This window comes from Colossoma macropomum, unplaced genomic scaffold, assembly GCF_904425465.1.
Source record: "Colossoma macropomum unplaced genomic scaffold, Colossoma_macropomum, whole genome shotgun sequence".
Lineage (NCBI taxonomy): Eukaryota > Metazoa > Chordata > Actinopteri > Characiformes > Serrasalmidae > Colossoma > Colossoma macropomum.
The window spans coordinates 7,253,753-7,267,261 of NW_023494788.1; the positions used below are offsets into that span (position 1 = coordinate 7,253,753).

The 13,509-nt window shown below is 39.1% G+C and overlaps 2 protein-coding genes across 2 annotated transcripts in view; both read left to right on the forward strand.

Annotated features, from left to right (window-relative positions):
- Nucleotides 1-11,628, forward strand: part of LOC118806694 (cytochrome P450 2F2-like) — a 31,288-nt gene extending 19,660 nt beyond the window's left edge. Inside the window, exon 11 of the mRNA XM_036568208.1 lies at nt 9,763-11,628. The gene's annotated coding sequence lies outside the window, so the exon portion shown is untranslated. The remainder of the gene's footprint in view (nt 1-9,762) is intronic.
- LOC118806693 (cytochrome P450 2F2-like) lies at nt 5,357-11,628 on the forward strand. The gene is given in 10 exon segments (XM_036568207.1): nt 5,357-5,743; nt 6,167-6,329; nt 6,530-6,576; nt 6,578-6,683; nt 6,811-6,971; nt 7,464-7,637; nt 7,742-7,880; nt 7,976-8,163; nt 8,264-8,405; nt 8,575-11,628. Coding segments are annotated over 10 exon segments (1,461 nt in total). The 5' UTR covers nt 5,357-5,581; the 3' UTR covers nt 8,754-11,628.
- Nucleotides 11,629-13,509: the final 1,881 nt, after the last annotated feature.

Genomic DNA, 13,509 nt, shown 5'->3' on the forward strand with positions numbered 1-13,509 from the left:
CCCATCTCCTGTCCTATCCCACGTTCAGTCCACTGTCCAGTTTCATGCTCGTTCCCCTGTCCGGTCTCCAGTCTAGTCCTTTGTCCAGTCTTATGTCCAGTCTTTTGATGACTTTCCTGTCTGTTTCCCAGGTAAGTTCCCTGTCTAGCCCTTGTTTCCAGCCTCCCCTCTGAGCCAACTTCCTTAGTGTGTTTCATTCTGCGCCTCAGGAGCTGCACTTTAGAGGCGGGGTCTTCTGTAATATCCTGTTTTGCTCTGTCTTTGTCTTTTTCTGTTTTGTCCTTGTTTTATAGTTTTTCTGTGCCACTTGTTTTTGTTTGTCTTCTGTCCTTAGTTTTCTTGTGCCATGTGCTTTTGTTGTTTTTTGGTCAGTGTCTCTTCTCTAATCCTGTCCCCTTTTCATCTACTCCACCTGCCTGTAGTCTGTAGCCCTGCCCTCTCATTAATCCCAAGCATGTCCTGTTTCCTCTCAGTATATTCATAGCCCTGGGTTTGCTCAGTCATTTTGTCTTGCATTGCATACGTTACCCTATTGCTGTTGCCTGTTTTCACTGGTCTTATGGTTAGGATGCTACTCAGTTTCTGGAATCTGGTTTAAATAAAAGCAACCCCCCTGCATCCAGTCTCACCGTCTTTTATTTTTTTGCAGTGTACAAAAAATCATATGTTAGCAAGTGAAATCCTATTAAAGATTAAAGATGTTATCACTTGGCAAGATATAATTTTTCTGGTCAGGAGGCCTGTCGGATGATCATGGTGCTGGATTTCTGTGCTTTATTCTGTAGGAATAAAGAATAACGTGAACAACCGCCTCTGAGAAATATTAAGGTTTGTATGTGTGAAAATAGTGCATGTGAACAGATCACAAAACACGCGTCCAGCCATCATGTCAATGATTTAACTGTCTTATACGCTCACACTTTTGATTTATGATAGGTTTATTTGGTAATGTGGGTTTCCAGACTGCTTGATCCAGATTTTGCACATCTTCTCTTGTATCTTTAGTTTATGAAATGGGGGGGAAATATGATTCCTTTCTTTAGACTCATATATATCAGATATCTGATACAGAACTGTACAAATGGAAAGTGTGTTCATGGGTCTAAGTCAGTGGTCGGCAACATGCGGCTCTTTCGCTGTCCTGTTGCAGCTCCACAGTAGAATTATATTTTTAGGTAAAAACAAAATAATCTTCCTTTGCAGTAAAATAAAGCCTTGCTGATCTTTTTTTAACACAGTTTTAACAATAAATGGTCTTAAATGCTGGAGTTAATGTCCACCTGCTAATTCACCCTTTATCCCTGAAGGTTTGCGCACAGACAGCTGGTCACATAGCAGTGCAGCCAACAATCTCGCCCCGCTAGTAGTTAAATAAAAAGGCAAAGAGAAAGATTTAAGACGAACATGATAATTTGGAGATGAATGGACTTATTTGCATTTAGAATCACTCCAGCTGGTCTTGATATGTTTAATCTGCAACAAGAAACTAAAGTCAGTTTCTCCTTTGGCAGCTTCTTGTTCGAAGCTTGGAACAAGAAGCTGGCAAATGAGAAGCTGACTTCAGCCTTGTAAAAATCAAACTTTGACAGACGTTTTACAAAAAACTGTTCTACTTTTGTGGAAATGTTTCCTGCCAGAGACGCGAGAAAAGCGACTATAGCTGAGCTATAACTTAAAGCAGGACAAAGTAAGTCTGCACTTTCATTTATTGTGTATTTTTTTAGCTTGTACTAGTACATTAGCACATACTGAGACATGTTACTGCCAAAATGAACATTTTCTCTGCCTACATAACTTTTTAAAAACAGCTGAAAAAATATTTCTAGCATCACTTGTACAATTTCATCCATCAAAAACCTTTTCTCCCTCACACTTTTCTCCACTACTCAATAAAAAAAAACAATGTATGTAAGCAACGCTTAGCATGTTACACCAGCTTTGATGAGCAGAGGTTTGCTTTAATCGTTTTTAGGAAGAAATTGCTAATTGGCAGATATTAATTTTATTAGAAAGCTTTGGAAGAGGAGGCCTTAGAATTACTATATACTAGATATACTTATCTACTGAGATAAATTGGGCAGTCTTTATGACACATCTATTTGAATAAACTGAGTGGTTTTAGTAAATTTATAATAATGATATGGTAATAATGATGTGTGCTTTTTTAACAGTATAAGTACTGGGTAAGCTTTTACACTGTTCTTCAGATAAACTGGGAGGTTTTAGTAACAATAATAATATTAGATACAAAGTGTACTTTTTAAAAGTGTAAGATTTGAGTAAGCCACAAACAGTAGGTGACTTTAAATCTAACTGAACTTTATTCAGATAAATCAGGTGGTTTTTGGAAAATTCTAATAACGAGTGTGCTGTATTTTTCACCAGACCTTTTTATTTTGACAGCTAGTTGCGCAGTGTGAATTCATTGGCTCATCAGGGAGTCAAGTTGAATCTCAAATGGTTCTCTACTCCCTCCACCATTAAATTTTACGATAAAGACTCCGACACACAAACAGCGTATAGCATGTGCACAACAATGCACACATGTCAGTAACGTGTGCACAATTCCCTACTGGACATATCGTGCACTGTTTGTAGAAGCCAAAGTTTCATAACGCACGTAGTGCACTACACAGGGGGTAGGCAGTGATTCACTGGATTCAGCCAGTGAACGTGAGGTGAATCGCCCATAGAAGCCGCGTTTGTTTCATACAGGCACGTCCACGGCTCCGTCATCTTGGAGCGGTCATTACCATTTTGTACAACAACAGAGCGACGGTTTAAGAAGGTGACGTCCGCAATGAAACTACAATAAACATAGCACTAAGGAGGTCGGGTCGGCCAGAGACGTTATAAAGTAAGAGGTCAGTGTCTGAAAAATGAACGGGAAAGCTCGTAACACTCAACCCAGCGTCTGCGGAGAAAGCCCCGCCTTTCGGGAATAACAGCCAATCAGCTCGATGGTTACGCCGCTGGATCTGCGCAATCGCAGTAGCCAGAACAACCCGAAAAAAATAAAAACAAAAATTCTGCGTTATTGAGCCAAACGTTACAAAGTATGTATGAGGATTTTTTTTTACGTTTTATCAGTGATTTCAAATATGTTTCTGAAATAGTAATTTGACCAATTTAGGTCTTTTCTCAAAGAGATAGGAGGCGGGGGGCCGTATTACAGAAACTTCTTATCTTTTTGTCTTAATTTAAGATAAGTCAAGATAAGATTTTTCACAAATTCGTATTACAGAATCTTATCTTGATTTAAGAATCTTATCTTACAGCATCTTTTCTTATCTCAGGTTAGGAAATCTTAATTTCCTTCAACTGTCGTGTCTGTTGCCTAGCAACCGACCATACACGCACAGCTGAAACACAAACACGTAATGAAGTTGGTTGGTCAGACAGCTAACGTTAGCTACCCTTACTGATGTAAAGAAGGTCAAATAAAACTAAAGCGTGACAAACTGAAAGTTAAGATTATGAACTTAGGAACTGTTGTTCTGTAATGGCTTCTATCCTAAATTCAGTCCTAACTAAAGTTGTCATGGTGACTAAGCATATAAGATAAGATTTCAGACTTAAGAAGTTTCTGTAATATGGCCCCCGGTCTTGCATGGCTGGAAATAACTGCCCAGTGGCGTTGCAAAGATGGTCGCCTAGTGAGCAGAATTTCCTACGTGGACTTTGAGTAGGCTTATATAATAGGGAGAACGGAGCGATTAACATTTATGTTTGTGCTATAGTCATGTATAAAGATGCTGATGTGTTTGATGAAGAGAGCACCTACTGTTGTAATTTTCTCTATTCGTTTCATATGCCAGGCTTCCTGCTCTCATTTGTGAAACAGGGAAAAAAGCATGCTTGCAATCCGTGCAACTTAGCTCAATCTTTAATTTATTAGCACTCCCTACATACATATAATCGTCTCCTTGGCACTGTCAGATTGAACTCTGGACTTAAAATTGCCTGTTTTTGCATTAATGACAAAGAGAAAACATGTCACTTTTATTTAGATCATAAACATGTTTTATATTTCCTCACGGACCGTGCCTCCACCTATAAACATCAGATAAATACACAAATGTAAATCTGAATACCACTTCTCTAGGTCACGTCTCTCAGCTTCCTTATTTAAATTCTGACAGTATGGCCAGCTGTTGGAAGCACTTTACAAATATAACACCATCTAATCATCAACATGCAGAACTGTCTGACCATTATAACAAAACAAATTTGGTGAAAATTGTTTGAGTATTAAGCAAATTACCGGCGATTTAATAAAGCAAACCCATCATATCTCCATACACGTGGATTTGTTTACAAGCAAATCTTGACTGCCCCAATATGACAGATGCCAAAATGCCTCGAATGTGTAGAGAGGAATCAAACGCTAGAGGGCAATAATATGGAGCATTTGAGCAAAATCATAGTTTGTAAATGCTTAAACATTTTCTATATAGAAGAATACACCGAACACAGTACAGCACAAAACATTTTAACACTGCCTTTATATTTTTGAGCGCTTTTTAACTCCAGTTATAGCAGGGTTTCTCAACCTGTGGGCCGCGGACCACCAGTGGGCTGTGAAGCATCCTCTAGTGGTTTGCAGGCCTGTACTCAGGAGAAGTCATAAATTAAGTCATGAATACATAAGTAGAAAAAAGATGAACTTACACCTAAATATTAAAATTCAAGGAATCAAACCTTTCCAAATTATGACTAATATAAATATTAACAGAGACGTACAAATAAATCACATCTACATCTGCATCAGGGGGCCTTTTGTCGCCTCTACAAACATGTTTTTTAACCTATAAAGTTTTTTTAACATAACTGCAAATTTTGGTTTCTGTGATTGAACTGAAATAGACAATCTGATCTTTTTCAGGCCCTCATTCACAGGTTTTCAGTGTCAGCAAACTAAGAAAAAAAAACTATTAAAAACATTGATTTTTATTTTTCTGTGAGCTGCTTATAGTTATAAACAGGTGGGCTTTGGGGTGGAAAGGGTTGAGAACTTTAAACTGCTGCATCATGTTAACTCAGCTCATCAGCTCACCAACCAATCAGCACTCAGTAGCAGTGATGCTGACCAATCAGCACTCGGTAGCAGTAATGCTAGCGTCCTACTGCCTAAAACCTGTTTACTGTAGAAAAAGGGAAACATACAGGTCGGTTTTCCTTGCTTTATTATTGAAAAACATCCTTATACTTTTTGAAATTAAATGAAGGTTTTGGACAGCGACTGAGAAACTATTTAAACTTTGATTTTAGCCATTTAACTCTATTCACTCCCATTCATGTAGGACTCTCTCGCGGGTGCCCTCTGGCGGTTGTCGTGGTTTTGGTATAATGGGAGGAGGAGGAAGTGATCAAGCTCTGATATCTGATCTCTGATATCACCAGGACTGAGAACAACAGACAGCAGCATCTATGTTTGTATATATCTGTGGTGAAAAGGACCAGACTCTCTCTCTTGTTTGTGAGACTCCAAAAACACTCTAACAGCTTAGAAGGAGCTGGTGCACTAAAGAAACAACCTTTATACTAAAATCAAGCAGAGCGCAGAACTAGAACAGATACCATGCTGGACACTTTCATTCTTGCTTGGATTTTCTTTTGTCTTCTCTTCCTCTTCGTCAGGATCCAGAGACCCAAGAACTTTCCTCCTGGACCCCGGCCTGTGCCCCTATTCGGGAATCTGTTTGAGCTGACCATTGACAATCCACTGAAAGACTTTGAGAGGGTAGAGTACTGCGCTCTTTTAATGCTGACCTAATCAGCACAAACATCTATAGAACTCTTATGTAGACATGATGCTCACAAAAATGAAAAGAAAGACCAACTTGCATATTTTAATTTACATTTTCTTGTTAATAAACATTACGATGAAAAACTGCTACAAAAATAGCTTTACAGAAATATGATTGTGGTTTATATGTTAATATGTGATATGCAAATGCAAATCTCTGGAAAACAGTTCTCTCAATATGTTAAGGATCAGTGTACACCCCACTTAATTCTGCAAATGGGTTGTATTAGTTTTTACTGGGTCAGAGTTTCTGTTTACTCATCTAAAATATGGTTACTTTATTTAAGAGGGTTTTTTTGTACATTTTTAAATAATTAACTGGTTACTTTTTCTGCTTGCTGTATTGTATGTCTTTAGTTGGCTCAGCGCTATGGGAACGTTTACAGCCTCTACTATGGAGGAAGACCAGCAGTGGTTCTTAATGGTTTCAAGGCTATGAAGGAAGCTCTGGTGATCAAGGCTGCAGACTTTTCAGGACGTCCACAAAACGTCCTAATGAGCCATCTAACGCAAGGAAATGGTGAAGTCCATAAACAGTTATAACTATTTGAGTCATCAGACTAAGATCAAATTCCTGTGTACAAATTGTGGCTAATCAGTATTTCTCTTATACTAAAATCATGGTGTATTTTACTCATACAAACACAGCAGCTGTCAGGTGAAGAAAAGCAAAGCTTCTCCACTTTGAAATGAGTTACTGATGTGAGTTTAATGTGTCAGGGGTCGTATTTCTTGACTATGGTCCTGCCTGGAAGGAGCATCGGCGCTTTTTCCCTCATGACCCTGAGGAACTTTGGCATGGGGAAGCGGTCTATGGAGGACAGGATCCTGGGAGAGACTGAACACATTGTTGCACATTTGGAAAAAAGTGCTGGTATAATTATTATTATTATTATTATTATTATTATGCTGTACAATACTTCAAAAACAAGAAAGCAAAACGATTCAGTGATTTGTTACCACATTACAGATAATTAATGAACTTACATTGTTTTTTATAGGAGACTCCATCGATCCTGAAACTTTGTTTCATAAAGCTGCATCAAATATCATGTACCTGGTTTTATATGGCACTCGCCTTGACTACGAGGACAAAACCCTCCAAGAATATTTTGACCACTATGATGAACTTGCAAAGGTCACCAACGGACCCTGGGGAACGGTGTGACGTTTTACTATTAACACAAACATACATGTTTCTGGCTTCAAGCTTTGAGGCAAATTTTTACATGAACTTGATTGTTTATTTTAAAAAAAAGTTTCTTGAAAAATATCTTTGTTCTTAATTAAATTAATCTCACATTGAAAATATTAGAGAATTTTACAACAGCTTTTCTTAACAAAACCGTGTGTCAATTTTGGGCACCCCTAGATATTTCAGGGACTCTTAAGAGCTCATCCATGACGACCGGTTTCACTGGGGTATAAATAATGGATTTTTTTGACTAAATTTACATCAAACTTTAGTTAAAACTTTCTCATTTTCTTCTGTTTGAAATTAAGCTTAGTAACCAGAAAGACATTTTTACCAAGAGAGCCAATAATTATGGAAATGACTGTACATACTGTACTGACAGCATGTTGCAATAACTTTGGAAAATGGGTTTTAATTGAAAGAAATAAATGTCTAATGATGAATGTCTTTGTCCCATAGATATATGATATGGTTCCTATTGTGAGAGCCCTGCCCCTTCCCTTTAAGAAAGCCTTTGCACATTTTGAGGCAATCAAAGCCATGATAGCAAGCATGGTGAGAAAACACAAGACATCCAGAATCCCAGGAGAGCCAGAAAACTTGGTCGACTGCTATCTGGATGAACTTGATAAGGTGTGTGAATGTGAAGAATATTTGTCTGGTTTTATTGAAGAGAACATCTTTAAACACAATGTTTGTATAGGCCACTTTATCTGATGAGGCTTTCTGTTCATCAGGGAGCAAATAATGGATCCTACTTTAATGATGCAGATCTTGTGAGAACCATCATGGACCTGCATGGTGGTGGGACAGAAACCACCTCCAACACCCTCCTAACAGCGTTCCTCTACCTTATGACCAAACCTGGCATTCAGGGTTTGACCTATGAAAATGTCCATTGCACTTCACTTGATTTGTTGATAGACCTCACGAGACAGTAATGATCCCAGACGTCTCTCTCATCTTTCTAGAGAGATGTCAGAAGGAGATTGACGAGGTTCTGGAGGGTAAAGCTCACGCGTCCTTTGAGGACAGACACAAGATGCCTTACACACATGCTGTGATCCATGAATCTCAGCGCATCGCCAGTTCCTTCCCTCTCAGTGTTCCCCACTGCACCACAAGAGACACTGAACTGATGGGCTACAGCATCCCAAAGGTGGAGATTTCTCCTTCTTTCCACTTTCTTTTATGTAATTTAAGCCCCAAACATTCTTTTCTCTAAGTTTCTTCATTCATTGTCGTTCTCTGTGATCCAGGGTACTCTAATCATCCCAAACCTCCTGTCAGTGCTGAGGGAGGAAGGCCAGTGGAAGTTTCCTCATGAGTTCACTCCAGCTAACTTCCTGAATGAGCAGGGACAGTTCGAGAAGCATGAGGCCTTCCTGCCCTTTTCTGCTGGTGAGAGATCTAAACAGTGCATATGAACAGAGTGAACAAATCCTGGAAACCTGCGTCTCCATCAAAGCTTAGTCTGCTTTGAAAATTTGCTTTCCGTCCAGGATGAGCTTTTAGACCAGCCCTGTGATGAACTAACAGAGAATACTATGTGCTTTGCATGTATTTGTAGGGCCTCGTGTGTGTCTTGGTGAAGGTCTGGCTCGAATGGAGCTCTTCCTCATCTTGGTCACTCTGCTGCGCCGGTTCCAGTTCTTCTGGCCTGAAGATGCAGGAGAACCAGACTATACTCCTGTATTTGGAGTCAGTCTCAAACCCAAACCGTACAGGATGGGCATCAGACTGAGATGAGCAGCTAGAGGAATGTGGAAACTGCCAGCTATTTCATTCTAATATAAGGCTGAATCTAAAATATGGCAGAAGTGCAGTTTAGGAACCTTTGTAATGACAATGACAAAATTATGGTAGAATAGAAAAAAATAATATAGGTGTGAATCAGTTGCATTAAAAATTATAAAGAGACATAATAATTAATGGACTTTAATATTAGAGTAATAATTAATTAATAGCAATGTATAAAATCCACTTCACTAATAGTTTAATCAAACAGCATTGCAAGTATACCTTTACCACACCACTAAAGACGTTTTTTGGAGTTTACCTGATGTGATCAAACCCCAAAAATCTAAGTGTGGGGATTACAACCTGAGAAATGTAGTTATTGGAGAATATTCTCCATACTGGTGACAGCTGTTTTGTAGCTCAGTCATTCTAAATGAAGCATTATGTATTACTGTAGGTAGCAAAATGTAGCAAAATTAGCTGCTTGGCTAAGACCTACTACACACTGTCATGGAAAAGTGTTTTAGCTTCAAATCTACAATTTTTTTGGTATTCAGTTTAAGGAAGTAAAATTATATAGTACTAGTGATTAGTACTACTGTATTATATTTCAGCATATAACCATATAGTGTATAGCATATAGCAAGTCATTTCTTAATAGCGAGAGGTCATTTCTACTGTTATGAATTAAAATTGATCATGTGCTACTTGTCATGAGTAAAAAGAGACTCAGAAATTCTAATAATTCAGTGTTTAAATTGAAATGTTACACATAAAAGTAAAACTTTCTAGTCTTACATCTAATAATTGAATTTGCATATATGGCATTAATACATTTGTCACTGATAAGAAATAAATTCTTAACATACAATAGTTACAATTTCAACATGACAGTTGAATTAACACATTAAAATGTAATTCCTATTTCTAAAGTTGTTCCTCCCAGTAAAGTAAAATGGGAAATTCCACAAATTCTTCCCAGTAAGAAATGAAATCTCACATGCATCTTAACTGTCAGGTTGAGAACCACTGCTCTTCTCTCTCAGCATGTGAATGAATAATGATTTCTTTTATGTAACAGTCTAAGCCTGTTAGGAACAGCGGTGATGTAACAGGCCCATTATTAACTGGCTGTGAGGAACAATAAGCAAATCTAACAGAAAAAAAACTAATAATCCAAAGGGGAAAAGTTCATGTGGCCTAGGTACAACCATTCCCTTCAGTTCCCTTGGCTAAAGGAGCACTGCTTAAGGGTATCGTTGTAATTTCCTGTCTCGCTCTGTCCTGGGTTTTTTTTCTGTTTCAGCCTTTGTTTTGTCGTTTCTCTGTGCTACTTGCTTTTGTTTGTGTCTTCTGCCATGTTTCTTTTGTTTTCTCGTGCCATGTGCTTTTGTCATTGTTTTGGTCTCTGTCTCTTCCCTCGTCCTGCCCCCTTGTTATCTGCTCCACCTGCCTGTAGTCTGTAGCCCTGCCCTCTTATTAATCATAAGTGTTTCTTGTTTCCTCTCAGTGTATGTTTAGATACATACACAGATAGATGTGTTTGCTCAGTCCCTTTGTCCTGCATTGTTACGTTGCCCTCTGTTTTCCTCTGTTTTGTGTCATAATGCACGCATCCAGCCTCAACTTCTCCTACGTTACAGAAAACAAGATCAAACAGGGATGCAGCGAGTTTGCAAGAACTTGTTGAAAGAAATGAATCCAGGCTGCAAGAGGGATACCTGGTATTGCAACGGTTTAAGTCTGCGCTGCCGAGTGGACTGTTGGATGCTACCTTACAGACTGACTTCTGTGCCCTCCTTATTTTAAATGACCGTGCTCTAATCCCTCCAGAATCCGGCGAGGCTCATGCGGATGAAAGTGTAGCCTCTTCCCAGCACCGGAAATGCCATAGAAAGCACTGTGGTCGAGCACATCTCCCCACGGTAGAAGAGAAATTTCTGGACTTTCTTTATACAGCCTCTCTGGCGCCATCCAGTGCTCTGTAGAGCAGCAGTGGGCCTGTGCATGTCCTCACAGTGTCGCCCAGTGCTCTGGTGAGCACTAGTAAACAGCGGCCTGCCTCTGAGGATGTCACAGCATCTGTCTGCCTCCGAGGACATTGATGTGGCTCAGCCTGTGTCTGCTTTCAAAACAGATCCCTCGCAGTCTCAAGAGTTCCCTGACCAGCCGGCCTCTGTGTCTCCAGACCTTCCCATGGTCTCATTGTCTCCAGACCTGCCCGTGGCTTCCGAGTCTCCTGCCCTGCTCTTTGTCCCATCTCCTGTCCTATCCCACGTTCAGTCCACTGTCCAGTTTCATGCTCGTTCCCCTGTCCGGTCTCCAGTCTAGTCCTTTGTCCAGTCTTATGTCCAGTCTTTTGATGACTTTCCTGTCTGTTTCCCAGGTAAGTTCCCTGTCTAGCCCTTGTTTCCAGCCTCCCCTCTGAGCCAACTTCCTTAGTCTGTTTCATTCTGTGCCTCAGGAGCTGCGCTTTAGAGGCGGGGTCTTCTGTAACATCCTGTTTTGCTCTGTCTTTGTCTTTTTCTGTTTTATCCTTTGTTTTATTGTTTCTCTGTGCCACGTGTTTTTGTTTGTCTTCTGTCCTGTGCCTTTAGTTTTCTTGTGCCATGTGCTTTTGTTGTTTTTTGGTCAGTGTCTCCTCTCTAGTCCTGTCCCCTTGTCCCCCTCTGCTCCACCTGCCTGTAGTCTGTAGCCCTGCCCTCTCATTAATCCCAAGCATGTCCTGTTTCCTCTCAGTATATTCATAGCCCTGGGTTTGCTCAGTCATTTTGTCTTGCATTGCATATGTTACCCTATTGCTGTTGCCTGTTTTCACTGGTCTTATGGTTAGGATGCTACTCAGTTTCTGGAATCTGGTGTAAATAAAAGCAACCCCCTTGCATCCAGCCTCATCGTCTCTTATTTTTTTGCAGTGTACAAAAAATCATATGTTAGCAAGTGAAATCCTATTAAAGATTAAAGATGTTATCACTTGGCAAGATATAATTTTTCTGGTCAGGAGGCCTGTCGGATGATCATGGTGCTGGATTTCTGTGCTTTATTCTGTAGGAATAAAGAATAACGTGAACAACCGCCTCTGAGAAATATTAAGGTTTGTATGTGTGAAAATAGTGCATGTGAACAGATCACAAAACACGCGTCCAGCCATCATGTCAATGATTTAACTGTCTTATACGCTCACACTTTTGATTTATGATAGGTTTATTTGGTAATGTGGGTTTCCACACTGCTTGATCCAGATTTTGCACATCTTCTCTTGTATCTTCAGTTTAGGAAATGGGGGGAAATATGATTCCTTTCTTTAGACTCATATATATCAGATATCTGATATAGAACTGTACAAATTGAAAGTGTGTTCATGGGTCTAAGTCAGCGGTCGGCAACATGCGGCTCTTTCGCTGTCCTGTTGCAGCTCCACAGTAGAATTATATTTTTAGGTAAAAACAAAATAATCTTCCTTTGCAGTAAAATAAAGCCTTGCTGATCTTTTTTTAACACAGTTTTAACAATAAATGGTCTTAAATGCTGGAGTTAATGTCCACCTGCTAATTCACCCTTTATATTTATTGGCACGCAGACTGCTGGTCACATGGCAGTGCAGCCCACAATCTCGCCCTAGCTAATAGCTAAATAAAAAGGCAAAGAGAAAGATTTAAGACGAACATAAAAATTTGGAGACGAATGGACTTATTTGCATTTAGAATCACTCCAGCTGGTCTTGATACATTTAATCTGCAACGAGAAACTGTCAAACACTAAACAGTTGCGAAGCTAAAGTCAGTTTCTCCTTCGGCAGAACAAGAAGCTGGCAAATGAGAAGCTGACTTCAGCCTTGTAAAAATCAGCTGAAGTCAAAAACAGCTGAAAAAATATTTCTAGCATCACTTGTACAATTTTATACATCAAAAACCTTTTCTCCCTCACACTTTTCTCCACTACTCAATAAAAAAAAAACAATGTATGTAAGCATGTTACACCAGCATTATATATATATATATATATATATATATATATATATATATATATATATATATATATGTATGTATGTATACATGTATACACACATATATATATATATATATATATATATATATATATATATATATATATATACAGTCCTGCTCATCATTATTGGCACCCATGAAGTTTAAGTACATATTGTGGAATATCCCCTGAAAAAATTAATAAACTGAAACAGTTTTTTTGTATAGAGCACTCATATTTAAAACAAAAGAGCAAACTATAAACAACAATTTAAAACAAAAAACAATGTGAGGGAAAAACAGAAAAAACCTAAAGCTTGCTGTGACACTGGTATTGGCACCCTTTACATTAAATTAGTATGGAAACACATTTTCACTCACCTGTGGTAAATCACAAATGATAATCACCTGTGACAAATTCAGTGCCCATGTGATATGATTTAGCCAATGAATGATGACTTCAGGGTTTTAAAAAGCCATACGTTGGGCCATGTTCATTTGTTACAATGGTGAAGACAAAGGAGCTGTCTGAGGACATCAGAAGTGCTATTATTAGCAAACACAAGACTTCCAAAGGGTATAAGGCCATCTCCAAAGACCTTGGTATCCCAGTTTCAACAGTGCGCAATGTTATTAAGAAGTTTGCCAAGCATGGAAATGTCAAGAACCTCCCTGGACGTGGGGAAAAGAGGAAAATTGACAAGAGAAGTCTTCGAAGGTTGGTGCGAATGGTGGAAAAAACACCAAGGCAAACATCCAAAGAACCGAAGGCCAACCTG